The sequence below is a fragment of the Myotis daubentonii genome, chromosome 6 (genome assembly GCF_963259705.1).
Source record: "Myotis daubentonii chromosome 6, mMyoDau2.1, whole genome shotgun sequence".
Lineage (NCBI taxonomy): Eukaryota > Metazoa > Chordata > Mammalia > Chiroptera > Vespertilionidae > Myotis > Myotis daubentonii.
In genome coordinates this window covers 53,180,860-53,208,696 of record NC_081845.1, presented here as the reverse complement: position 1 = coordinate 53,208,696, position 27,837 = coordinate 53,180,860, and the positions used below count along the sequence as shown (strand labels likewise).

Below are 27,837 nucleotides of genomic sequence, written 5' to 3'. Positions count from 1 at the left end.
GAGCATAGTGCTGAGACCATGTAATGTGCATAATGAATGTTAACTGCTATTATTATTATTATGACTTTGTTGGGGAGAAATACATTTTTCTCTGTGCTCAAGGTTCTTCTGACTGGTCTAATAAATACACATGAGACAGATGAGCAAGAGGAAATAACCAAATTTAATATCTACATAGTATGGGAACCCTGCATACATGAGAGAATCAGAGACCCCACATGCAGGAGAGGTTCAGAGATAGAAAGGGGAGATCTGGGAATATAGGACATCTGAGCTAAGGATGAGGTAACTGGGGGCTTCAAAGGGTCAGTACAGGATGATAAGAAGAACAGATGTTTAATACATAAAAGGTTGCCCTGCCATTTAGGTGGGTTAAGAAGGTTATCATTGCCCTAGCCCAGTGGTCAGCAAACTCATTAGTCAACAGAGCCAAATATCAACAGTACAACGATTGAAATTTCTTTTGAGAGCCAAATTTTTTAAACTTAAACTATATAGGTAGGTACATTGTTATTAACTTAATTAGGGTACTGCTAAGCTGGCCTTTGCTAAAAACGTCCTCATTCTGATTGAGGTACGTTCGCTGAGGTCGACCCCTTCCAACTCTTCCATCCACACTTGTCTTGTATACTTGTTTCATCTATATCCTTTCCAAAAACCGACTTCTGTGCATGGGCCACGAAGTTTCAATCACACTGTACGTGCGCGCTCGCACGTGGTATTTTGTGGAAGAGCCACACTCAAGGGGCCAAAGAGCCGCATGTAGCTCGCGAACCATGGTTTGCCGACAACTGTCTTAGCCGGTTCGGCTCAGTGGATAGAGTGTCCGCCTGCGGACTGAAGGGTCCCAGGTTTTTCAACCAAGGGCACGTGCCTGGGTTGCGGTCTCGATCCCCAGTAGGGGGCGTGCAGGAGGCAGCTGATCAATGATTCTCTCTCATCTGTGATGTTTCTATCTCTCTATCCCTCTCCCTTCCTCTCTGAAATCAATAAAAATATATATTTTTAAAAAAAGGTGATCACTGGTAGTCTTTTATTATATGCAAGGCCCCTAATTCAAGTTCTTCTAGGTAGTTAAGGGAGGGGCAGAAATTTCTCTTGAACCAGAGGCTAAAGTTGCCTTTAGCTCAAGAAACAACCTGCATACCACAGAGACATATCTTGGGGTGACTAGTTCTGAATCCCCACAGCCTTAATGACTGAAACTGGACCCTTCGAAACACTGATGTAATCAAAGAATTATGCATCCTTTCCTCATGGACAAAGGAGCACTTCCCTGTACCTCTTCCCCTTATGTGAAACCATGCATACATTTTCTGATTTATTTTTGCTTCCCAAACATAAATACTTGACCAGAAATCTGATTTAATTGTAATTTTGCTAATTAAGCCTTATTAATACACTAGAGGTCCGATGCACGAAAGTCGTGCAAGGGGCTTGGCCCTTGCAGCTGCCTCGGCCCTCGCAGCCCCGGCTTCATCTGGAAGGTCGTCCAGTCTAATTAGCATTTTACACTTTTATTATTATAGATAAGCATAATAACTCAGCTGCTGATGATCCTTATCATTTTGTGTAGTAAGAGCCAGCATTTACTAAACATGTATTCTGTGATGGGCACCATTCCTGGTTCTTACTATGCATTATATTGTCTGGCACAAGAATCCTCAGTGCTGAGGAACTGAGGTGAGGTTGGGAAAATAAGATAACTTGGTCAAAACTGATGATGAGGGTACAGCCAGGACTGCAAACTCATCTAATTTTAGAGTCAATGCCTTTAATCTTGTAAATATCACAAGTGGGGAGGGTGACAAACCAGATTACATAAAACTGCCTGAATTGTAGGGTATTTTACTTATTTATTTTAAATAGATTTTTATTGATTTCAGAGAGGAAGGGAGAGGAAGAGAGATAGAATCATCTATCTCTGATGAGAGAGAATCATTGATCAGCCGCCTCCTGCACATCCCACATTGGGGATCGAACCTGCAACCCAAGCACGCGCCCTGACTGGGAATCGAACTGTGACCTCCTAGTCGATGCTCAACCACTGAGCCATGAAGGCCAGGCTGTAGAGTATTTTAAAGGAAATGTAGGTGTTTAGTTTTGAGAGTATTTTAAACTGGCACATACATGGCTACTTCAAAGTAAGTTGTAGAAGTTAGTTTTTTATAAAAGGATGCAACTCACTATAACCTACCAGAACAGTAAAGAAAAATTTTAAGAAGTGTTAAGTCTCAAATGTTAAAGATGCTTTAACAGAATTCTTAACTTCCTTTGTACTACTTTTAGTTACTGTTTTTCTAAACTGAATTTCTTACTAATAAAGTAATGTTTTGAGAATTAACTGTAACATTTAAAAATTGTAAGCCAGCGGTTCTCAACCTGTGGGTCGCGACCCCTTTGGGGGTTGAATGACCCTTTCACAGGGGTTGCCTAAGACCATCGGAAAACACATATATAATTACGTATTGTTTTTGTAATTAATCACTATGCTTTAATTATGTTCAACTTGTAACAATGAAAATACATCCTGCATTTCAGATATTTACATTATGATTCATAATGGTAGCAAAATTACAGTTATAAAGTATCAACGAAAATAATTTTATGGTTGGGGGTCACCACAACATGAGGAACTGTATTAAAGGGTCACGGCATTAGGAAGGTTGAGAACCACTGTTGTAAGCACTGAAGAAACCTGCATTTAAAATTTCCAAATAAATATACTACTACTAGAGGCCCAGTGCATGAAAATTCATGCACTGGAGGGGGGTTCCTTCAGCCTGGCTGCCCCCTCTCACAGTCCAGGAGCCCTCAGGGCGGGAGGCAACCCGGTGATCAGGGGAAGGCGACGCCCTATCACACCTCTGTTGCTGCCACTGCTGGCAGTGCAAGCCTCGGCCGGCCCTGGTTACCTGAGCCTCGGGCGGCCCTCAGAGGCTGGGAAGCCACCATCTGAGGCTTGCCTATGCCTCGGGCTGGCCCTAGGTGGCTAGGGGACTGAGGGGCTAGGGGACTCCGGAGGCAGGCACGTGGAGTGGCCGGGTCCGCCTGGGGCCAGGCCTGGCCTTGCTGCGCTTGTCACCCCGGCGGGGCTGAGGGGACTGGGCGCTGTCATCTTGTGGCTGTGGGTGCCATCATCTTTGAGGGCAAGGCAGTCAATTAGCATATTCCCTCCTTATTGGCTGTGGGTGCCACCATCTTTGAGGGCAAGGCAGTCAATTAGCATATTCCCTCCTTATTGGCTGTGGGTGCCACCATCTTTGAGGGTGGGGCAGTCAATTAGCATATTCCCTCCTTATTGGCTGTGGGCACCACCATCTTTGCGACAGCGTGAGGTTCAATTAACATATTCTCTCTTTATTAGATAGGATGCTATATAGATACTAAATAGTGGTTTTTTTACACAGGAAAATTCTTGTGATAATGTTAAGTGAAAAAAGCAGGATATAATGTTAAATATACAAAGTGATCACATTATCCTAAAAATTCCACAAAAGTAAGAATAAAATATATAAAAATGTTAGTGATTGCTACTAGGTGATAAGATTATGGCTATTTTAATGTTATTCTTTATAGTTTTACATATTTTCTGCAGTGAACATGGGTTACATTCACATTCAGAAAAAGTAAACATTAAACAAATTGGAAAAAGAAAGACCAAAAATATTACAAGTAGAAACTGGTGAGTTTTTACGACTACAACAACTATTTTCTATTACTCATATTGCCATCTACATAAAAACACATGAGGATGGCTTTGTGTTTTAACGTGTGTGTGTGTGTGTGTGTGTGCAGAGCTGACCAGCCTTAGCAGAAGCTCAGCTGAGATTCCTGAGCAGTGCACTGAGGTACCAGGTCACCTGCTTCTAACCCCTACTGGTCTCCAGGGAGCAGCTGGGAACTGGCAGGGAGCCTGCTTCCTGGGCTGCCGCACACATCGCTAGCCCTCCCCCTCTTAGCTGGGCTGGCTCCTTGCCTGGCCAGCAAATGTCTGAGGAAAACCACAGGGCCATTTGCGACCAAGACTGGTTCTCACTGAACCTGGTAGGTTCTCAGGAACACTGCACTCTACACAGGAAAACAATGTGATGGCAGGATCCAGCTCCCTCCTCCTCCCAACTCCTCCCAACCCTGCCCGTGTTTGTTTCAGCTGGGTAAAAGTAACTCTGATCAACATCCTTACAAGAACTACTTACCACTTACGTCTAGTTAGCTTATGGCACAATCATGATTATGCATATCGTTAAATATGAACCAGACCAGTTGTGTTGTTCATTGTATTTGATTACCACAGCAATCTAGACTATAATCAGAGTACATTCAGCTCCCGTGGCTATTTCAAGGTCATTCACTTTACAGTTTAAAAATAACTGTAGGGAAATAATCTTAGGAAACATGGCCTATTTCTAAAGCCGAATGGCAGTGTTTGATAATGATAATGATGATGATGATGATAGCAGCTACATTTATCCAGGGTTTACCAGGTGAAACCTAATTATTTCTTTCTCACTACAGTCCCGTGAAGATTCACTTTCCTGTTTTCATAACAGAAGGCACTGTGTTTTCATGTGTATTAGTATGTATAACAGAGTTAACAGAGAATCTAAACTGAGTTGGCAAAGGATTTTCAGACAGTGGAAGACAGAAATGGCGAGACAAGACTGTCACGGAAGAGGAGGTTGTATAAAGCTGGTCACAGTGAGTAAAGAGGAAGATGAACAAAAGCTTCAAGTAATCAATGATTGGATGAAGACATAAATCCAACATAAACAGACAACTTGGTATCTTAATAAGATAAACAAATTAGTTCATACCCATTCACTCTGTATGACACCCATTCAGCAAATTTATAATTATGTGGAATTGTTTCTATGTCTGGTAACACAATCAACTTTCCCCACTCCTTATTTATTTTATGATTTTAAGTGTAAAAAACTATTTTCTAAGAATGTAAGACCTTAATAGTAAACAGGCAATGCTGTTTGCTTAGTTTTAAAATTCCCTGCTGCTCACAATAAAAAATAATCAAAAAGAATATTGTTGAAGGGATCATTTTGTAAGTTATGTAAATGTCTAATCACTATGCTAACCACCTGAAACTATAATATTTAATGTCAACTATAATTGAATAATAAGGATAAAAGTATATTTTAAAAACAACAATCCAGTAGTTATCTCCTATAATGAAGCAGATAATAGAACTGTTGTTAACATGAGATATTTAGAGTTCAATGATCCTATTAGTCTGTCCCAAGTATATAAGACATTATAGTATGATGACAGATTTTCAGTAGAGAAACTCCAGGAATCAGTTAGGCTGAAGTTCAAATTCTAGTTCCAGCCCTTAATGACAGTGTGAGCAAAGATTAGAAACATAACCAGTGTAAACCTCAGTTTTTCCATCCTTAAAGTGGGGGTAGTAATTCCTGCCTCATGGAGTAGAGGAGAATTAATGATATAATATGTGCAATGAGATTCTTAGCATAATGCCAGAAATTTACGCAATAATTATTTGTTGTTATTATTAGTGCATGCTAAATGGTATATTTATTTACAGAGCTCAGTCATTTAAAACAAAAGTATTAAAATCAAATAAGTAAATGCAAAATGTCTCAAAGGTTCTGAAAGAGAAGCATGGCTTGATTTTTAGCCTTTAAGAATGTCTTACTTACCCATAAATACAAGAGATGTCAATCACCACATCAATCATATCACAGCAGAGCTCATAGGTTTGCATATCTACTGGGGTGCTATCAGTTGCAATATAAATTTTACTGACCACATCAAATAGAAATGCCTTTTCAATTCCAGAATTCTGAAACAAAAAGAAGATGCTGACTTAAAGCAACAGCTGATTTCAAACCAGGTCATGGTTCTATAAAACTATATGCCATCCTCTATGTGAAAAATAAACAAGCAAAAATTAAGTTACTGTAATTTTAGGTTGTTCCATGTTATTACAATTTAAACCTCATTGTCATATACTTCTTTATAATGGACTTGCATAGAAAATGAAAAGTGGAATTATCCAAATTATTTTCTGTAGGCAAACAAACTGAGTGGTGGCCGAGTAAAAACACTAATTATACTGATTTTAAATTTAAAAATAAATTTAAGAAATCTAAACAAGCAAATTCCAAACTGTGCGGTGAGAATTCATGTGCATACAACCAACAGGTCTGCCTTAATGCTACTCCGCAGAGCTGGACGAGAGCTGGTGGTTTATAGGACTCATTCAGTGTTAACAGTTTATATCTTATCGCCAAACCAACTTTTATATCCTCTACCTCTGGTAAGGCTCTATTAACATTGAATGATTGCCTACAATTTGAATAAACACTCCAATTATATCAGTAAAGTACAGGCATCCATTTTGGGAGTTAAAATTTAAAGGGCCTAAAAAAATCTCTGGATCAACCTCCAAAAGTACATACTTTGTGACCTTGAAATGCTGCTGTAAAAAGTAAGCAGAAATAAGATCGTTTTCCTTCTTGCAATGTTATTCTTAAATTCTGCAAATGACGCTCACAGGATGATATTATTTACTTACAGAGATAAAGATGTTTAGCAAGTTCTCCAGGGTGGGGAGTTGTGGAATTAGTTTCTGAACCACTTTGCTAAAAGCTTCAAATATTGAATGATCATATATGCTTGTCAGATAAAAGCTGAAAGAGGAAACAATATTTCATCACATTTTCCCCTTGACGGGGGAATAGACTGCTTAGGCTGTCATAACACCAGGACTTGCCTTCTGTATCTACACTCCTCACGCACACATTCAGAAATTGAAACAGCCTTGGTAAAAACTGAACATGTCTTAACGGGCCATTTCCTCCCACCACCCAAAAAACAAGAACTGTGTCCATTCTCATCTGCTGACTGGCTGGAGTGGAAAGCTTAAAAACAGAATGCAGTGCTCACTTTGGCGGCACATACACTAAAATTGGAACGATACAGAGAAGATGAGCATGCCCCTGCGCAAGGATGACATGCAAATTTGTGAAGCGTTCCATATTAAAAAAAAATGCACTGTGTCCATACCAGCGTCCTTATATTCTGCAAGAGAATGCACACCAGCTCATCTATGCACACACCTCATGGGCTAGTAACAGTGACCTTATTCATATTGAAGTACCTACGTTTTTCATTTTCCACAAAAAATGATGAAGTGGTTTTCCTCTGAGTATTTCTATTTGAATTATCTTCAGAGTTAGATACTATCATATTTATCAAGAACTGTAAACTTCAGCTTCAATTAACCTCCTGGATTATGTCCATGGGTTTTATGTTATGTGTTTCTCCAATAGGGGAGGAACCTTAGCTTTGACCACTTATTTAAAAAAGAAATTCATTATTTTTAAACCCCACTGCTTTCCCCAAAGATTGGAATTAGCACGTGGAAAGCTTGTTTTACCCAAATACCATCCCAATGTCCACAGCATGAAATAGGGTGAACCACTTGTGGTGACTTTGGACCCCAAATCTGCTTTTTCCGTCCATGACGGGGATCCCTGAGGGGTTTCTGTTCTCACCTGAGGTGAATCTTTTCTAACCCAGCGTCTGCGAGGTCATCGTTTGCCCGCTGGTGAATATCTCTTTGGGTTTCAATTTTGTGGTCGTCGGACAGACCATCCACTTTGTGGATGAACACCTCGAAGTTGATGTCGGTGTTCACTTTGTAGGCCCTGGTCACCGTGAGGTGCAGTCGGGCCAGGGCCTCCATGTAGTCGTCCTGGGAACAAAGGCACCGTCCGTCAGGGGAGGCGGCTTCGCTTTCTAAACCCTGCGCAGCTGCCTTTCACATAACTCCCCAGCTTTACTGAGGGAGGCTTGCCAAACAGACACTGCATATATTTAAAGTGTACAACAGGAGGCCCTGGCCGGGTAGCTCAGCTGGAGAGAGCAGAGTCCCCAGAAGGCAACCCAGAGGGTTCGGTATCAAACCAAGACACATACAAGAAGCAACCAAGGGACGCATAAAAAAGTGGAACAACAGCCGAGACCGGTTTGGCTCAGTGGATGGAGCGTCGGCCTGCGGACTGAGGGGTCCCAGGTTCGATTCCGGTCGAGGGCATGTGCCTGGGTTACGGGTACATCCCCAGTGGGGGATGTGTGGGAGGCAGCTGATCGGTGTTTCTCAATAAAATATATTTAAAAAAAAAAAAAAGTGGAACAACAAACGTTATGTTTCTCTTTCTCTCCTTTCCCCACCCCCTCAAAAAAAAAATCTATAAATAAGAAAATAAAGTGTGCAATGGGATGTTTTGGTAAAAGGCACATGTTGTGAAATGATACCCTCACTCAAGCTAACTAACTTTTCCAGCACCTTGCCTCACAGTGAACCATGTTTTTCCTTCCCATATTCTTTCTTTCTTTTTAATATATTTCTTTATTGATTTCAGAGAGGAAGAGAGACGAAGAGATAGATAGAAACATCGATGAGAGAGAATCATTGATCGGCTGCCTCCTGCATGCCCCCTACTGGGGATTGAGCCCACAACCCAGCACACTCCCTACTGGGGATCAACACGCAACCCAGGCATGTGCCCGTGGCCAGAATCGAACCTGGGACCCTTCAGTCCACAGGCCGACGCTCTATCTACTGAGCCAACAGCTAGGGCTCCACATTCTTTCTTAATTTGGGAACTATCTGGGTACAACGTCCAAAAATATTTTTCAAAAGCCCAATAAAAGCTGGTTTTATAGAATTTAAGATCGAAAATGTAAGTTTTGTTAACAAGGAGATGAAAAAGAAAGGCCAGAAAAACCCAGCTGTAGGCTCTTATGGCTAGCTTGGTGACAGTCATAAAGATCAGAGCTGCAGTTCTGTGAATCGAAAATTCACAAAGGTCACCTAGGACCTCCTCTGGAATACAATTCCTTCCAGATTTTTGAATCTCTTGGTCAACTGTGATGAGCAGTTAGAGATGAAAATATGATATGGGTCACTGGGGAAGGAGCCAGGAGGAAAAACTTTTAAGAACCACTGGTCTAGAGCAGCCAAATTGGGCCCATGCCTGATGTTGTTTGTAAGTCAAGTTTTATTGGAGCACAGCCACACTCATTTGTTTACATAGCATCTATGGCTGCTTTCATGCTACAATGGCAGCTGAGTAGTTTTCCTCTGTGGAAATGGTATAGCCTGCAAAGCCTGAAATATTTACCATCTGGCCCTTCATAGAATATGATTGCTGATCCATGTCTACAATCATTGCTCCAAGTAAAACAATTCTATTTTCCTCCTTCCTACAGATGATACCTATATAATAATATAATAAACACCTATATACTATGTATCTCTTTGCTTAAGAAATCAAACATTAGCCCTGGTCGGTGGGCTCAGTTGGTTGAGTGTTGTTCCATGCACCAAAAGGTTGCTGGTTCAATTCCTGATCAGGGCACATGCCTGGGTTGTGGGTTCGTTTGCAAGAGGCAGCTTATCAATGTTTCTCTTACAGCGATTTTCTCTCTTCTCTTCTCTTCTCTTCTCTTCTCTTCTCTTCTCTTCTCTCCTCTCCTCTCCTCTCCTCTCCTCTCCTCTCCTCTCCTTCTCTCTCTCTCTCTCTCTCTCTCTCTCTCTCTCTCTCTCTCTCTCTCTCTCTCTCTCTCTCTCCCCCCTTCCTTCTTCTAAAATCAATAAAAATATTTTTTTAAAAGAAATCAAACATTAGATACTGAAGCCCTGTGTGTTTTTCCCCCTCCTCCCTTCTATTCCATCACTCTACCCCCTACCCTCCAGAGGTAGCACTACCCCAAGTTTAGTATCTATTCTCACTCGTCTCTTGATACATTACTACATACATATCTATCTTTAAACAATATACAGAATTCATTTTCATTGTTCTAAATTTTATAAAAATATCATTACATGTATATTATAGTTTGCCTTTTTCACCCAACATTATGTCAGTGAGATTCACCTACATTGAAGTGCATAACTCTTTAAAAAAAAAAATATATATATATATATATATATATATATATATATATATATATATATATATATATAATTGATTTCAGAGAGGAGGGGAGAGGGAGAGAGAGACAGAAATATCAATGATGAGAGAGAATTATCAATTGGCTGCCTACAGCACCCCCCCACTGGGGATAAAGCCCACAACTATGACATGTGCCCTGACTAGGAATCAAACTGTGACCTTCTGGTTCATAGGCTGATGCTCAACCACTGAGCCATGCCGGCCAGGCCATAACTCCTTCTATCAGCTCTATAAAGTTTCATTGTATGGATGGTCTATAATTTATCATTGTTGATAACTGTTGATGGACATTCAGAATGTTTCCAGACAGTGATAATGTAGACAGTCTCATACATGCATCTTTTTGTCTATTTGTGAGTTTTGGGGGCTTACCCTGAAGGCCAACCTGTTGGGTCCTAGGAAGGAAGGAGCACCTTGAATTTGACTAGATAATGTGTAAGAGCACTGGATGCTCCAGTCCCTCACCAACACTCAGTGTTATCAGATCTCTTAATTATTGCCAACTTAAAGGTATGAGCAGGTCTTATTGTTACAGCAAAGAAAGGAAAGGGATCTGCAGGACAGAAGTCAAAGGACTTTTCACCCCTATTCTGACTCCAACCTTGGACCAATACAGGAAGCCAATAAGAGAGGGGAAGTTCTGGCATTCTTCCAGGTAAAGCAAAATATTAAGGACAATGATAAGAAACTGTGAAGAGAGACAATCAGCACATGGGCTCTTCTCATCCTCACACTCTAAAGAGCCATTTAAAATGAAAGTTGGAATTTGAGGCGCTGGGCTAGCAGATTAAGCATTTTGGGAAAATTCCAGATGAATAATTTGTAGCACTTGTATAAGACCTTAAAGTATCTCAAATAAAAACTAAAGTTACTACCGTATAATGCCACATGTGTGAAATTCTAGAAAAGGCAAACTAGTCTATAGTGACAGAGAACACATCAGCAGTCCTGGAGCTGGGGTTCGGGGGACTGGCTGAGGAAGGACACGAAGGGATGGATCCTTTGGGGTGGTGGAAATATTCTACATCTTGATTGTGAGCTAGTCACAGGGTGTAGACATTGATCAAACTCACTGACCTGTTCACCTAAAGCGAGGGTGTTTTATTATATGTCTATTCACCTCAAAAAAAAAGTGTTACTGCTTATGTCTATAACATAAGGAAGAGGGGAGTTAAAGGGACAGACCTGTGAGCACAACTAGCCAATGTCAAGAGAGCATTACAGTCGCAAAGGATTAGAAATTGCTACTCTAACCTCCCTGCCAAGTATATAAAATGGCCTGATTACCAACTAACTGATGTGGTAGTATGTAGCTACAAGAATTACAAATGACATTAAAAAGAAGAATATACTTGGTTTATTAGAGCAAAGGGATTGTGGATGATTTTTCCTACTGTGTCTGTTACCCTCTTCTACGACAACAGTAAAAACTGTAATGCCTAGTGTCAATCCAAATTAAATCTAGGGATTATAGATGTGTGTGTCCCACAGGCACAGGTGGAATGGCTGAAGGGGGCCGAAGCGGGGCCTGGAGATGTGATGCATCTGTGGGCTCTGCCGGGGGCTTGGGGGGTCATACATCTAGGTCGAGGGAAAGAGCTCTCAATGCTTTCATTCTCTTTTATTTTACAACATTCTGTGAGGACACATTTTCTCCTTGGTGATATAATTATCTGGCAATCCTGACTGTGAGGAATTCACAAGCAAAAAATAAAAATATGAGGTGTCCCACCCACAGAGCACTGCTTAGAAATAAAGAAAATGATTGGAGTGCTGCTGAGGTACTCCCCTAACGTGTGCTCCTCTTTCAGTCTTGTAATCACATCCTGCAAAGATTCCCACAAATACAATTTTCACAGCCTGCTTCCAGCAGAAACGTGTATTAGACTCTGAAGCTGCTGATTTAATTACTTTATATATTTTTAGTAAACGACAGTTCTCAACTATGTTTTTCCTAACCTTTTTTAAAAGTATAACTTAAGCCCTAACCGGTTTGGCTCAGTGGATAGAGCATCGGCCTGCGGACTGAGGGGTCCCGGGCTCGATTCTGGTCAAGGGCATGTACCTTGGTCGCGGGCACATCCCCAGTAGGGGGTGTGCAGGAGGCAGCTGATCGGTGTTTCTCTCTCATCGATGTTTCTAACTCTCTATCCCTCTCCCTTCCTCTCTGTAAAAAATCAATAAAATATATATATTTTTAAAAAGTATAACTTAAAAAGTGAATTTTGCAAGCATCCTTTTACCTTTCTCTGTCTTACAGCTAAAAAATAAATAACAACAACAACAAAACAAATAAACAAAAAATACATTTACCAACCCAAACTGAAGGTCCATTTCCATGTTCAGGTAGAAATAAAACCACATTATGGTTGCGATGTTTAAAAATAGGTAAGTGTACCTATTTTCGCCCCATTATAACCATCGTACAAACACCTGAGATGGGTTTGTTTTGGAAATTTAAATTCTTGCTAGGGAAGCACAACATGGTATTAAAGTATTCACTTACTAAGCCACTGTCTTGAAATCAGGAATCATCTGGTTGGAATCCATGGGCTGCCACTACCTAGTACACCAGCTACAGAAACAGTGGCCATGTGACTTAGGGGAAAATGGAGCTTAGAGGAGACGGATGAGCGTGACATCCCTGGAGCCTCACCTCCCATGCGGCAGCGCGGACACACTCTGGCCGCTCCTCTCCAGCTCCAGACTCCCTAATTTATGGTGCTGGCAGATCTGAGACAGAAAGGCAGGGATACTGCCAAGGCCACAGATGGGCCAGAAAACAGGTCAGTAAAAGTGGGACAGCCAGGAACGCAGCGACTGACGCAGGCCCCGGACCTGATGCAGCTTCTACAAGCACGCACCTCTGGATGGGTCCAAGGGAGGAGAGGCACTGCTGTCCCTAGACCAGGCATTGGAATGTAAAGTCTCCCCTCTATACCCCACGACAAAATAAAGAACCCTCTCTAACCATATGGCCAACCTCCCTTTTATACAGAAGACGTATAAAATGCAGTCGCTGGAAACAAAAAGGCTTTAGTTGAGAATTTCATTATTCTAGCGAACATCTAGTTCTGTGAATGCTCTCTGGCATGAGCAGTCTTCTCAGAGAATGGTTTTCCAAGCATGGGCTCAGACCCATTATGACTGAGTCTTCACATCCCTTCCCCGCTAACCCCACTGGTGCTCCTGCAAGGCCTGGGAGCACTCGGCCCACGTGTCTCACTGTGGGTCCACAGTTTCAGGAAAATGTCTGGACCTGCCCAGCTGGTATGGCTCAATGGTTGAGCATCGACCTATGAACCAGGCGATCATGGTGCAATTCCTGGTCAGGGCACATGTCTGGGTTGCGGGCTCAATCTCCATTGATGTTTCTATCTCTCTCTCTTTCTCCCTTACTCTCTGAAATCAATAAAAAATATATATATTTTTTAAAAGTCGGGACCTGAATTTGGGGTTGGTTTAGCACATTCCTGTAGGATTTGTTGCCTTTTATTCCCCCACAGCTGCAAAAAAGAGCCCTTGGAAGGGCCTGGGCCACACGTCACAGACACTTTCTAAGATACTTGGACATGGAGAGTTTGAAGGGCCTCAATCCTGCTGCCTGTACTTTCTTTCTTTCTTTTTAAAATATATTTGTACTGATTTCAGAGAGGACAGGAAAGGGAGAGAGACAGAAACATCAATCATGAGAGAATCATCGATTGGCTGCCTCCTGCATGCCCCCCACTGGGGACTGAGCCACAAGCCAGGCATGGGTCCTGACCAGATTCGAATTGTGACCTCCTGGTTCATAGGTCAACGCTCAACCACTGAGCCACCCCAGCCAGGTTGTACTCTTTCTTATACTGACCTGTCTCAGACACACCAATGGTCCCACCGCTTTCTTTCCCCATCTCCCCTTTAACAGGGGCTCAGGGTATAAAATCCCAGGGTACCAAAGAGACAATTCAGAAGGCTGGTTTGAATAACTGCTAAAGTGAGTGACTTTATGCCTGGGTACTAAGTCAAAGGGCTCCCAATTCTTTGCTCTCAGCAAAGTTGAAGAAGAACCAATCAGCATGTCTGTTGGGAAACTACTAAAAATAATTTTTTTGTGATAGAAAACTGGGCAATTTAGGGGATATAACTTAGAAGGAGTGTAAATAATTGAGTGAATGCTATCCCAAAACTCACCCTATCTCTACACCTACATATTTATGTGAGCAAAGCTTCTCAGTGCTTACATCTATGCAAACAAAAAACAAAAATAGAATCGATGCCAAATCCTGTCTTATTCAAGCATGGACACATGAATTAAGTGGGAAAATATTTATCTTCTTAAGAGAGACAATTATATCTCAAATTTTACTTTTTATATTTAAGTCACCTATAAAATACACAATACTTATGCTGTCTTTATTAATTGTGCACTAGCAATAATTATGATAATTTTAATTCAGAAGAAAACATTTCATACTTGGAACTTTAACTTCACGGGAAACCGATTAAAAGGTAAACTTACACACATGTTTTTGTTGCCCAGAACCTGCTGAGAGCATCAGAGGGGAGACCCATACCTGCTGTCTGTGGCCTGTACAATGGTCCCTCCATCTGTGAGGCTTCCGAGATCTGTGCTTTGCTGAGACGTACACAACTACACAGCCCCCTAACGTCCTCCCGTGGCGGTCAGGGTTGCATGAAGGGAGATTTCTTTGCAAACCCTGAGAGCCCCAACTGAGAAATGCTGGTTTGGTAGAGTGGCCTATTCTCAAGTCCGAAAGCCAAACCCCAAACCGAAACGATCACAAAGGAAATTGTTTAGACCCAGGGGAACGACTGTCTATGTGGGGGGGAGGGCCTGCTGTCCCACTGTACCCAAGACCGGCTTTACCTGGGAGTCTATGACAAATATCAGGGCTCCTGTTCCCCGGAAGATCATCTCATAGTCAAATGTAGGGTCAAAAAAGTCAATCTGTCCTGGGAAGTCCCAAATCTGAAAATTCACAAAGGAGCTGTTGGAAACATCCTCCCGGCAGATCTTATTCGTGCTCTCCAAGAACAGTGTTTCGTTGGGAGACATTTTGTGAAAGACCACTTTCTGAATCGACGACTTGCCGCTCCTCCGCAGGCCCATGAGCAGGATCCTCGGCTTCACCTCAGTGCTGAAGGGATCGCTGAAGTCCAGGACTGCAGAAAACCACAAAGCAAAAATGAGGGCGAGCCGCCTTCACAGCGGTTACTTCGACGAGTTTCACTTCCACCTCAGATGTGATTTATGATTCAAGGACAATTCGACTTTTCCAAATATGGGGAGTGCTAACTACATCACCCCACTCATTGAGGGGCCAGCTTTTGGTAAGTGCAAAACACTGAAAAAATGCTATTTCACTACCTCTCATACCATCCTGGGGGGAGGGCAGGGAGGGGTGGGGAGAAAACCTGTACAATTCCACGTCACCAGCAAGGAATCTAGGGGGTGAAGAGTAGAGGTTTCCTGGAGCCAACTGCCCAAGAAAAGAATCTGGTGTTAGCATTCCAAAGCAATGCCCTTCATCAGGGTCTCTATGAACAAAAGAGATGCTTGTTTATTTACCATCAGAGAAATACTCATCACAACCACTATGAGATGCCACTCCACACCCACGAAGATGGCGATAATAAAAAAGTCAGATAATAATAAGTGTTGGTGAGGATGTGGATAAACTGGCACCCTCCTACACTGCTGGTAAGAATGTAAAATGGCGTGCTTTGAAAAAAGGAAAAAAAGTTTGGCAGTTCCTCAAAAGGCCGAGTCACCCTATGGCCCAGCAATTCCACTTCGAGGAATATATTCAAAGATATGAAAACATATGTGCAAGCAAAAACCTGTACATGAATGTTCACAGCAGCAGTGTTCATAATAGCCAAAAAGTAGAAACAATACAATGGCCATTAACTGATGATTGGATTAACAGATGTTGTATATAAAAAAGGAACAAAGTACTGATATATGCCACGATATGGGTAAACACTGAAAGTGAAAGAAGCCAGATACAAAAGGTCACGTACTGTTTGATTCCATTTATAAGAAATGTCCAGAATAGATAAAATTAGAAATAAAAGATACTTTGTGGTTGCCAGGGGCTACAGGGAAGAGAAATGGGAAGTGACTGTTAATGGGCATGTGGTTTCTTTGGAGTAATAAAAATGTTCTAGAATTAAATAGGAATGATGATTACATACCTTTGTGAATATATTAAAAACCACTCATTTGTATACTTTAAAAGGGCAAATATTATATGTGAAATATATCTCATTTTGTAAAAATGGTTTCATGAATGACCAAAATAAATAAAATAATACATAATAATGAAGCTTGGAGAAAGGTCAAGAAAGGAAACCAATATTTAAAAGGAAGAATATAGGCAAATATGGAGATCTAAATATATTAAATTATTTTTCCAAATTTCTATTTGGTTTCCTTCTGAACTACTCTTATGTCTTTCTCAGTTCCTTACTCGAATCTAAGCCTACTCAAATAGAGACTGAAAAGTAATGCTTTACGTCCCTATTATAAATAACATTTTTTCCCAAAACACACCAATACTTCATAATTTTACTTAATTTCACTTATATAATATTTTTATGTTTGAATTTGCAAGAAGTGTAGATAAACAAAAAAATTTTGAGTAGAACAATAATGAATAAAGCAAGCAGGTACAGATGTACACAAAAACCACCCTATTATAAGCAACATCTCAGCCCATCCTACCCAAATACACTTCTCCAGTTCTACTTAATCCAATCCAACAAACTGGTGATGATCTATGATAGAAGCAGTGATAGGGATGTAAATTACCCAAAGGTCACCAGCTTTCTTCTTCATCAGTGATTATATGCTACCCATTCGCAGTATTGACATTACAAGTCAATCTTAGCAAAACCAGGGCATGAATTAAAAAAGAAAACAGGTCCTGGCTGATTTGCCTCAATGATTAGAGCGCTGGCCCTTGGACCAAAGGATCGCAGGTTCAATTCCCAGTCAAGGGCACATACCTGGTTGCATATTCGAGCCCCAGCCCGGTTGGGGTACATCAGGAGACAACCAGTCGATGTGTCTCTCTTACAATGATATTTCTTTCTCTTTCTCTTTCTCTCTCTCTCTCTCTTTCTAAATAATGAGTGAGGATTAGCAAAACCAAACAAGGAAAGAATACAGGATTTCCAGTTTCAAAAGTATCAGACTAATAACATGTCACAGTCTTCAGCTCTCCATATTAAATCCCTAAAAGTAAAAGAGAAAGTATAAACAATTAATAGATGAACAAATAAACATGGATATTTTCAAGCTCAGCTGAGCTTGGAACAAAAGGAAAACTCGAAACTGACAAACTGTTGAAAATTCCCTAAGAAACACAAAGATCAGATTGAAGAGGGAACCTGTAGCCAGCCCTTGACATGAATGGAAGGGTTCCGCTGCAGAAGCTAGAACTGGTGGAAGCCCAAACAGGAAGGGGCAGGAGGAAAACCAACAGGGGGTCATTATTTGGAGAATCAAAGTGAGGAGAGCCAAAGGAGATAAACTCTGTGCATCACTGCCCATCTACCGAACGCCATCCGACACATACTCTAGAGCAGTGGTTCTCAACCTTCCTAACGCCGCAACCCTTTAATACAGTTCCTCATGCTGTGGTGACCCCACTTTCATTGTTACAAATTGAACATAATTAAAGCATAGTGATTAATCACAAAAACAGTATGTAATTCTATATGTGTTTTCCGATGGTCTTAGGCGACCCCTGTGAAAGGGTCGTTCGACCCCCAAAGGGGTTGCGACCCGCAGGTTGAGAACCGCTGCTCTAGAACATTCCAGGTGGGTGCAGTGAACTTAGGAGCTTGGGTGTGAGAGGGAAGGCAGTGCTAGTGATGCTCTGAAATAGGGAGCAACCACATTCCAAATACTTTGACCTCATCTAACTTCCACTAGTGTGTGTGGAGCTCAAGGGGTGGGAGGAGCCCCATCTTCCCTTCAGACACTTTCTCAAAAGAGGAGAGCCAAAGCGGTAGCAGAGAGTAGAGGCTCAACAAATGGGAGAATGTACGCCTGAAGCTGAGTGCATAATGGAATCAGCAAACTTTCAAGATAATATAAAATACACAGAGACAAGAGAAAATATGACATTCATGAAGCAAGGACTATTTTCAAATAAGAGCAGATATGGGAAAGGGCCTTAGAGATCTTGGAAATAAAAATGTAATTCAGGAGGGAAGGGGAATAAATGGATTGAAAAGCAGAATAAACGCAGACAAAGAGGGTAATCGTGAAGTAGAAAGTCAAACCCTCTCAGAATACAGGGAGTACAAAGGGATAGTGCACTGGAAGGTGTGAAATGAAAAGTGAAGTGACATCAGAAATAAGACTCAGAAGTCCCACTATGTGACAAAGGAAATCCAAAAGAAGAAAATACAGAATATACGGGAAAGCAATATTTAACTAAATAATAGATAAGCCTTTCCCAAACTAAGAAAGGATAAAACTCAAAAGGAACAAAGAGAGAAATGTAAACAGAAATAAGCCCACACCTACAATAAGCATAGTAAAACTTCAAAACATTGAGAATAGTAATAAAGTCCTGCAAACTATTAGAAGAGGAAAACAATTACCTACAAAGAAATCAGAAAGGCATCAGGCTTCTTAACAACACGGTTGACACGACGGGGTACAAGAAAGGAAGGGACTAGAACAGGATCTTTAAAGAACTGAAGGACAGTATCTTTGAACTCAGATCTATATACCCATTGGTGGAGTCCTTGCCCAGAGCCTTAGCCACCAATCAAATGGCATTCAACAAAAACTACAACAATAAAAAGGGTAGAGACTAGAAAATATCAAGAGTACATCATGCATACTAAGAGTAAGTATGGCTAGGTTTATTTACTAGTATACATATGTGGGTGCTGCTTCACAATATAAGTGTATTTTTTATTGTGGACCACAGTTAAAAAAAAACAAAACCGTTTTATAGGCCACTGCTGTTGATCAGGAGAGGTTTCCTGCCTCAGAAAGGACTGCTGACAAAAATCTCCCCTCTTATCTTACTCTCCTACCATTTCCTCGAGTATGTCGGCTTCTGAAACCCTCTGGGGTTTCTCAGAAGGTCTGATTCCACTCTGGGAGTGGGAAGCAGGGAGTTTACATCAGGAAGGTAAACAACAGCCTCCTGGCCTCCTGGCCTCCTGGCCTCCTGGGGAGGTCTGGGCTCTCTCCGCCATTTCCCTGAGCATCACCCACTTACTCAAGTTTAATAGGAACCTAAGCAGGGTGAAAAGTGTGAAGAGAATGAAGGTTGATTGCTGTGAAAGGGCGGGCAGAAAGGGCTAGTACCTAAAAAGGCAATCGGAAAGGAACTACAGGATCTGGGATTAGATGGAGCCCCACAGAGGGCTCTTTAAAAGTGTCAGCAGGGCTGGGAGAAAGCGCAGGAGTGAGGTGAAATTTACAAGAGGGCAGTTTGTTCTGTTTCATAAAGGTTCCCTGAAAGTCCGCCAAGCCTTAGACAGGGCTAAGCCAGGGGCTGTAGACACAAAGAAAAGATTCATCCTTCAGTGATTAGAGGGGAAAATAGACAAGAAAAACTGACAATTCGCTGCTATCTAGGTGTAAGGGTTCAGAAAGAGGGTGCCTAGAGATAGAACATCCGAGTCTTAAAGAAGAGGAGGCATAAGAGAAATGAAGGGGAAATAGCACCAGAAAGAGATTTCGGCACTCCTGGAATTTAGGGAATGTAGTTCAAAAGGGGAGGGGAAAAGGCTCTGCACTATCCACTGGTTTCCCACAGCACATACACTAAAATCCAAATGCCTTCCGCCTTCAAAAGGCCCCAGGTGGGCTGCCCTCATCCCGTGCCTGGTTCATCTTCCCCACTAGCTCCCGATGCTACAGCCACACTGGCCTTCCAGCGGCAATTTTACCTCCTCTGATGGAATCTAGGCTCCATCGCTTCCTAATAACCCTGTGTCTTCTTAATAATACTTACCACTATAAAAATTATCTTTCTACTTCATGTCTGTCTTGTCTGTCCCTCTCATACACACACAAAATACAATGTAGAGAAGTAACAGACTAGCTCATGAATGAGATGCTGGGAAGTTTGGATTCTACTCTGAAAGCCATAAAGAAATCACTGAGGCTTTTAAGGGGAGACTAACATGATCAGATTTACACTTAAGTAAGTTCACTCTGGAAACAGAATCCTTAGGGGGAGTCAATGTGTAGCTAGGGATGGGGTTTAGAGTAAGTCACTGAGGCATGGAAATTATTTTCAGCTAAAGGCACTTGAGTTCCTGATCCTTTATTTGCCTATAGCAGAGCCTCCCAAAAGAACTCGCTTGTCGTAAAGCTCCCAGGAGCAACTCTAATCTCCTGTTAGAAGATTAGAGGCTGAGACTGAGCCAAGAAGAGAAGTCTGCTCCACACCCAGACATTTTCCCAAAACTACCTCCCACCTATTCTGCTATGGGCCCATTTATTTTTCCAAAAAGTCATGTTCTTCCATAAGTGCCCTTTCACCAACCCCAAGAACTCAGGCATGGCCTGTGGAAAATGGCAAAAGGAATGGATTCATGAGAAGTTCAAATCAACTCAATTGTATCAGGTGACCCATGGGACATGCAGAACCAAGAAAAAAGGCTCTGAGTTCCCAATCTGACAGAGCATTCACCAGGTGGTAAAAGGAAAGAAGCTATTTGAAGTTCTTGAGTCCGTGCTGCCTGCTGACCTGTGGCTCAGATGAGAAAAGGATCTGGAAGTTCAGAAGGACCCTAAGACTGAGGTTGCAGACAGGTTTGAAGTGGGAATTCAGGTTGCCAAGACTATCCACGCATTGTCTGTCTTTTTTGTCCCTGATTTTCTTGGCTGAGTGTGAGGACACATTTGGGTTTTAGCCTTGGCCACCAACAAAAAGCTCAAGCCAACCTGCTCTTGTCACCCAGCAGTTACCATTACTGACCACCTCCCTAGCAGGCAGTGTCATCTCTAAACTTCAAGTTGATAGTGTTTGTTCTTTACTGATGTGAAAAACGGAGGCTTCAGGGCTTATCACCATAAATACTCAATAGTTGTTTGCTGGTTGGGATGACTGAATGAAAGTGACTGAGCAGCATTTGAAGATAACTGAAAGCTTTAAAAAGAAACTTTATATCTGGCTTTGGCCTAGGCCAGCATCTGGGTATCAAGAGGATGAGTTTTCTGCCTAAGGAAAGTTTATCTACCCTGTCAGGGGCCCTGAACATACCTCACCTACTTTGCCCTGGGTCCTGTCACTACCGAATTTTCCCAAGCAGCCCAGCTCTGTAAGTAGACTGCTGGCTGGCGATCCCAGGGAAATACATTCCCAGAGAAACAGTATTATGGGAGGAGTTTCCTAACCCTGCCATTCTCAGTCTTTAACCCCTGCAGGCTAATTACTTAATCAGTAACTGGCAAAGCCCAGTCAGAAACCTTTAGGCCTTGGAAATACAAAAAGAAGGGAGAGAAAGGTGGATCATGTGCTGGAGTACAAGGCCACCTGGGCGCCAGGCCTGGCTCATCTGCGGGTTGGGAATATCACAACAAAGGAGGAGCTGGAAGTCAGGAATTGAAGGGCAATGTGCCCCTCCTTATATACTTCTAACAAGGTTGGCCCAGCCTCCCAGAGCCCAAGGGGTCTCTCTGAGGAGGAGACATGGAAAGAAATTCACTTCATAAGTTGTGAAGTGGATTTATAGATGTATCATACAACTGAGAGCTATCATAATTAAGTTCTCCAAGAGGTGACACCTTTAAACAGACCCAAAATGGGAAAACAAAACAAAGATTTAATGAAAGAATCTCTTACATATCTTCATATTTTCAGGGCCAGAATAACATGGTAGCAAAGAGATGGCAAGCTGAATGGTTTAAAAAGTACTGGGTTAGTGCTAGACTGGGGTTCAAGTCCCAGCTCTGTCCTTTATCAGCTGTGGACCCTCTACATGTCCCCTAGCCCCTGAGTCATTATTTTTTCATCTATCAGTCTCTATCAGCATGTGAGTACACACACACACACAAAACCCTTCTTTTTCCCCCCACCCCAGCCCAAGCCTAGGTAGGTTAAAGAGAAGGTCTATTTTGTGGAATGTGGCCACAGTGAAAGGCTCACTCAGCCACAAGGGCAAGTTAGCATTTCTTCCTTATTAGTATTCTGTGGGGTCAACAAAGCCTAAAGGTTCTATTTATTTATGGTTTTAGGAAGAGGCCTTGATTCTATTTGCAACATTATCTATGGGCCTTTGTATTTCTGATCAATGGAACTACTTATACAGTCAAGGCCCAGGGGTTTGGTAAGAAATTCCAACCCAAGTGGAAATTAAAAACATGCATAGTAATAGTGCCGTCAACAAGAGGCTGCAACATCATGAAGACTCACTGCCCATCGGATTAACTACATCGTGTGGAGAATTACATGCAAATAAGACATTCTCAAAGGCACAAATGTGATTTTTATTTATATGTGAAGACCAAATCTTTATAAAATCCTCTCATATCACACTGGCAAGTAACTAAAAAGCATGATTCCCTCTACGAATATTTCCTTAAAATATGTATCCAGTAACATTTCTAATGTATTCTGCTCTACCAATGTTCCTGCAAAGAGGGAAATTTGTTCTTGTGCACTTTTTTTTTAAACAATCACTTTGAGAGTGATCGAGGTTGGTTTTGTGTAGTCCTCTATTTTATACACTGAGACACCGAGTTGAGTCTGACCCAGAAGTCCTCAGGAGGAGAAGTCGACCGGGTCCCTGTACGCTTTAGACCAGGAGTGAAAAATCTGTGTCTGAGTGTCAGGGCAGTACCAGGGAAAACCACTCTTATAAGAGAGCTTTAAGGCTTTTGCCGAAGAGAGAGAATAAAAAGGGGTTAAAAAAAAAAAAAGGTAAGGAAGAATAAAGGAGATAGAGAAGAAAAATGAGCAGGAAGTGAAATGTGTCACCAAGAGCTATGGGTGTGGGAGACTGAATAAAGCAAACAGTGAACTCTGAGAGAGACACAGTCGCCAAGGGGCTGAAAATTCAGAGCCACACACACCTTATCCAGAACTTGATGTTTCTGCCTCTTATTTCTATTAGACTACCCTACGTCTGTTCTAATATTAAAATGGGAGATCTCTGATAAGAATAGAGAATCAAGGTTCTATGATACACTGAATCATTGTTTACAAAACATCTGATATGAAACTATGCTCTCTGCTCTGGCTGGTGTTGCTCATGGTAAGAGTGTCTACCGGGGCACCGAAGGGTCCCAGGTTGGATCCCTGACACAAGTGGGGCGTGTGCAGGAGGCAACCAATCACTGTGTCTCTTTCACATGAATTTTTCTCTTTCTCTCTCTTCCTCCTCCTCCCTTCCACGCTCTCTAAAAATCAATGGAAAAAATGTCCTCCGGTGAGGATTAAATATATATATACACACACTCACACACACACTTTTTAATTGTATGTATTCAAACAAGCACTGTGCCTAAAGGTGGCCTTGGTCATATCATTTAAAACTATTCTGTATTTACATCTATTCCAACTCTTACATATCTTCATATTTTCAGGGCCAGAAGAAAACCCAAGAGATTAGCTATGGAAGGCTGTAGCAATCCCAACTCCTTTTGGACAAGGCAGAACTATAAGGAAAGGGATTTCTATTTTCACAAACTTGACCCTCTCCTAAACCTCGCTCAGTTCTACACCATGTTGTGGCTGCACTAAAGTCCCCTGGTATCTCTGGCATATCGGGAGAACAATGATCTCTGCTTACTCTCAAGGAACTGCAAGAAGATGAATTCACTAATAATTTTTAAATCATTTTAAATGGGAAAACTTGACACTAATGATTAATAGACATGAATTGCTGGAGTCACAGCATTTACACCCATCAAGGAAATACCACCTGCTGACCTTGGATATGTGTGTTTGTGTGTTTGTGTGTGTGTGTGCGCGCCTCCAGTAACCACCTAAACTGTCACTTCCTCAGACCCTAAGAGAGTACACAGGCTGCCATGGAAACAAATCTGCACTCAGCTGGACTGTGGGTGAGCAGCTGTCTTAGCCAGGTTTCCCTTAAATATTGGGACTTTGGGGAAAAAACAATTTCACTTTTTTATTACATATGGTCTTTTAATTGCTTTCCTTTTATTAGTTTTTAAAGCGTAGCAGTGTCCTAAAGATTTAAAGTCCATGTGTCAAAGAACAATCATTACTTTTGATGCAATTGTTTCCAATGGCTTAATTATTTACTGCACGGCAGTTTTATCTGGAGCATGGAAGTTGAGGGTGAGACAGATTCACCTCTCTCTGATTAAATGCCCTGAAAGGGGCGTTGAGAGGTGCCCAAATACGTCCTTAAGAGAACGAAAGTACCAGAGAACACTCCTGGTATTCATGAATCAAGTCTGGAGTGCAAGCCAGGGAAGTGCAATTTAAGTCTCACCTTAGCTGCACTACGTTTTCAAACCTACAAGACACTCGGTTTAAAAATAAAATTAGAGGTTCCTTATAAGACTATGGGAAATGAAAATCACACTATCCACCTTCAATCCACTTTCTTTTGCACAGCGATGCAAGTCAGTCCAGCATCCCACCCACCAGGGTAGATTTCTGAACTCATGGAAAAAGCCCCAGGTTTCCACTGAGCTCAGCACTAAACCAAGTCTAGTAAGAAAGTGAAGGGGGAGGAGCATTCATTAGAGACAGGCATTGCTCATTGTTCAAACTGCACCATATCCATCTTTTCTCAGAGTGAGTCCTTCTCCACCCCCACCTTGCCAACTCCACCCCCTTTTCAAGTTTGAGGGTAGGTATGTGTAAATTTTACCAAAAATAACACAGGGTTATAATGCAACATGTGTCCAGGTAACATTAGAAATCAAGATGACCCTTTGGTGGCACCAGGAATGGAAGTCACAACTCCTAACCTCTTCCCTCACCCCAACTCCCAGGAACCATATCAGCTGGCATGACTGTTGTCAGGGACAGTCTTTGCTAGAATTGCTGACCAAGGAGCCTATCTGCTACTCTAGAAAGCAAATGTTCTGACAGAGATTCAGGCCTAAAGCCCCAAATCAAAACCGGGAACACGTGAAAAGAACAGGAGCCTGAAATAATAGAGGAAGTCTTCTGAGAACAGACCACCTCCCCACAGCAGGCCCACGTGGAGAAAGGCCCAGCTTCAGTGATGTCTGAGGCAGCAGATTTCCATTTGTGGGTCCTCTTACCACATAAATATACTCAATGCGTTTATTTTATAGCAATATTCTAGGTTGAGCAAAGAACTCACAAGGGAGGATTTTATCAGCGAAGTAATCCAAAGGATCAGTTCTGGGTGGGTTTGCCTTTAGGTTGGGTGCCCTGGGGAGCATCCAGGCCCTGGGGAAGCCCACCCCTGAGGCAAAGCTTTACTTTCACTTCAATTTCAAGTCCCCAAATCAGTTTTTAAAATGCCCCTTTAAAAGGCTGCAGAATAAACAGGTCCTCTGGCCCCCAGGACAGTATCAAACTACAGGGCTGTTCTTTCCCATAGTCTCTTTCTCATTTTTCTTTTTTTAGAGTATCACAAATACACCCTATTGTGTGGCTACCATTTCAAATACCTTGCCAATACAACCACATTCTGAATCTCTCAAGTCTCCCAAGAAACTAGGAGGAGCCAACAAATGCAATTTGAATAATAATGAAGTGACAGAACAATTTAATTACCCAAGGTAGCCCTAGGGCAGTGGTTCTCAACCTTGCCTGCACATTAGAATCACCCGGGAATCTGGTGATTCTCCAACAAAAGGGTTGAACGCCTTCATCTACAAAAGTGTAACCACGTGCTCAACTGTGGGACCAATTATGGGGAGTGCAGAAGAGAGAAATGCACAGGTGCCCACACCAGTTAAAGCAAATGGGGAATTAGCACAAATCCTCCCAGGAGACAGACCACGATGAAAAAGGGTGACTTGGAAAGCTTCTCTCATCTACCAGGCTCAAGGTTTAGTTCACTTTCTTCCCTTTGATTCACTGAATGCAGCACTTACCATAAACAAAATAATGAAACTGTTCTCCCGACAAAGGCTTTGAACAGGGAATTTAAAGTAAGTTCAATGAATTCCAATAAAAGTTCTTCAAAATCAGCGGTCACAAAGGTACTTTCATCCCCCACAATTTCTTCAAAGTGCAAATGTTTAAAATTAGTTCCTTCTTTGGATGCACACAGCTTCACCTTGATGTTATGTTTAACAGCCTTCTTCGATTGACCTTTTCAAGTGACCTTACAATAAAGAACTTTTCCCTTGCTTTGGAGAAAAACAAAAAAAGATGAACCTTTCTGGAAGCCTAAAAAAACTCTCAGCTTCCTGAGGCCTTAAGTATTAAATACAGGACACCCTCCACCCCCTACACACACTCACACACTCACACACAGGCTTAACAATTGCTAAATCCCGCTTCATCAACAGTCAACAGTTGACTTCTGAGTGGCCCGTATTTCCCCACCACGCGCTCTCTCCAGGACAGGCAGTCATGCCCAGGTGGTGACACTGAGCGCAGATAAGGTGTCCTAACAACCGTGTTTGCCTGGATCCGGGAAACCCTCTGCCACTGGGCAACTCGCACTTCACCTGGGTGCATCTCCGCGGGTGCCCCTAAGCCGCAGACCTGGGCGGCCCCAGGACCCCTCCCGCGACGACACGGGGCAAGACTGACACCCGCAGCTGCTGACGACCCTGCCAGTCACGTTGCCGCCGGCTGCCTTTTTTAGCCACGACATCTGACCTCAGCTTCAACAGCAGCATTCAGGGAGAGGTCCCAGGGCGAGCCCGGCGGTCCCCTTCCCTCCCCAACCCCCAGATCCTGCTGAGAGCTCGGGTGAGAGGTGGGGGAGGTACCCGCCCTGGAGCGGGCCAGCGAGCGCGCGTTTCCCCAACCCAGACTCTTCCACTCTCTGCTCTCCCCCACTGATCCCGGTCCCCCCATCGCCGCTTGCACCCGGGCTCCCCCATTTTGCAGCTTGCCGTGGCTCCTCTGGCGCCCTCCCCACCCCCACCCCGCAACTCCGTTCTCCTGGATTCCCTCCAAGTCCGCGGCCCGCGCGCTCGGCCCGGCCGGGGGCGGGAAGACAGAGGCGGGACGGGGTGCCGGCTCAGGACGCGCGGGGCTAGGGGCCGGCAGGGGACCCCGCGCTCACCTCCCTCCTCCGCCCCGCTGTCCCGGTCGGCATCCGAGGAGTCGGGCCCGTCCCCGTAGTCCGCCAGCCCCACCAGCTCATCCTCCTCGTCGTCGTCCTCGTCTTCCAGCTGCGGCTTCCCCAGCACCTGGCTCATCGCGCCCACCGTGCGGCGGCCGGGGGTGGCGAGTTCCGGGCGAGGGGCTCAGCCTCCTCCTGGCCGCTCGCAACCTCTCTGAATTGGGGTTTTGTCTGGACCGCGGCGGGAGCCGGCGGAGGCGGGGGGCGCGAGTTCCCCCGGCGGGCGGCCTCCGGGGCTGGGTCCCGCGGTTCTCTGCGCGCCCGGAGCCCCCTCGCCGCCCCTCCCGCCGGCCGGCGGAGGACTCAACCGGAGCGCGGCAGTTCCTCCCCGAGGAGGGAGAGAGACTGCGTGACCCAAGTCACCTGACACACACTGTCACACACTCACTCACACACACATGCACACACACCCCGCACGGGTGCGCGCGCGTTCTCCCGGGCGCAGGCACCGCTCGGCGGGCGCAGGGCTGAGGACGCGCACACACTCCTGGGGGTTGGGAAGCAAGACGGAGCCGAGCCCTCCGCCCACCCAGGGCGCACTCCGGGCCCGGATGCAGGCACCTACCATGGCTGCGCGCCAGAG

The 27,837-nt window shown here is 43.3% G+C and overlaps 1 protein-coding gene and 1 non-coding gene across 4 annotated transcripts in view; one reads left to right on the top strand and one right to left on the bottom strand.

The window, feature by feature from the left end:
* RRAGD (Ras related GTP binding D) overlaps window positions 1-27,616 on the bottom strand; it is a 39,283-nt gene extending 11,667 nt beyond the window's left edge. The window contains exons 1-6 of one of the 3 annotated variants that reach the window (XM_059700977.1): window positions 27,195-27,300; window positions 26,047-26,304; window positions 14,875-15,170; window positions 7,536-7,735; window positions 6,554-6,668; window positions 5,676-5,818 (exon numbers count right to left, since the gene is read on the bottom strand). In XM_059700977.1, the coding sequence (XP_059556960.1) occupies window positions 5,676-5,818; window positions 6,554-6,668; window positions 7,536-7,735; window positions 14,875-15,117 (701 nt within the window). In that variant the 5' untranslated portion in view covers window positions 15,118-15,170; window positions 26,047-26,304; window positions 27,195-27,300. Of the gene's footprint in view, window positions 1-5,675; window positions 5,819-6,553; window positions 6,669-7,535; window positions 7,736-14,874; window positions 15,171-17,018; window positions 17,222-26,046; window positions 26,305-27,194 lie in introns of those variants that run through there. The other 2 variants (XM_059700975.1, XM_059700976.1) reach the window with 2 other exon arrangements.
* LOC132237746 (U6 spliceosomal RNA) lies at window positions 6,917-7,022 on the top strand. The gene has a single exon (XR_009453589.1). It is a non-coding gene; the product is annotated as a U6 spliceosomal RNA (small nuclear RNA).
* Window positions 27,617-27,837: the final 221 nt, after the last annotated feature.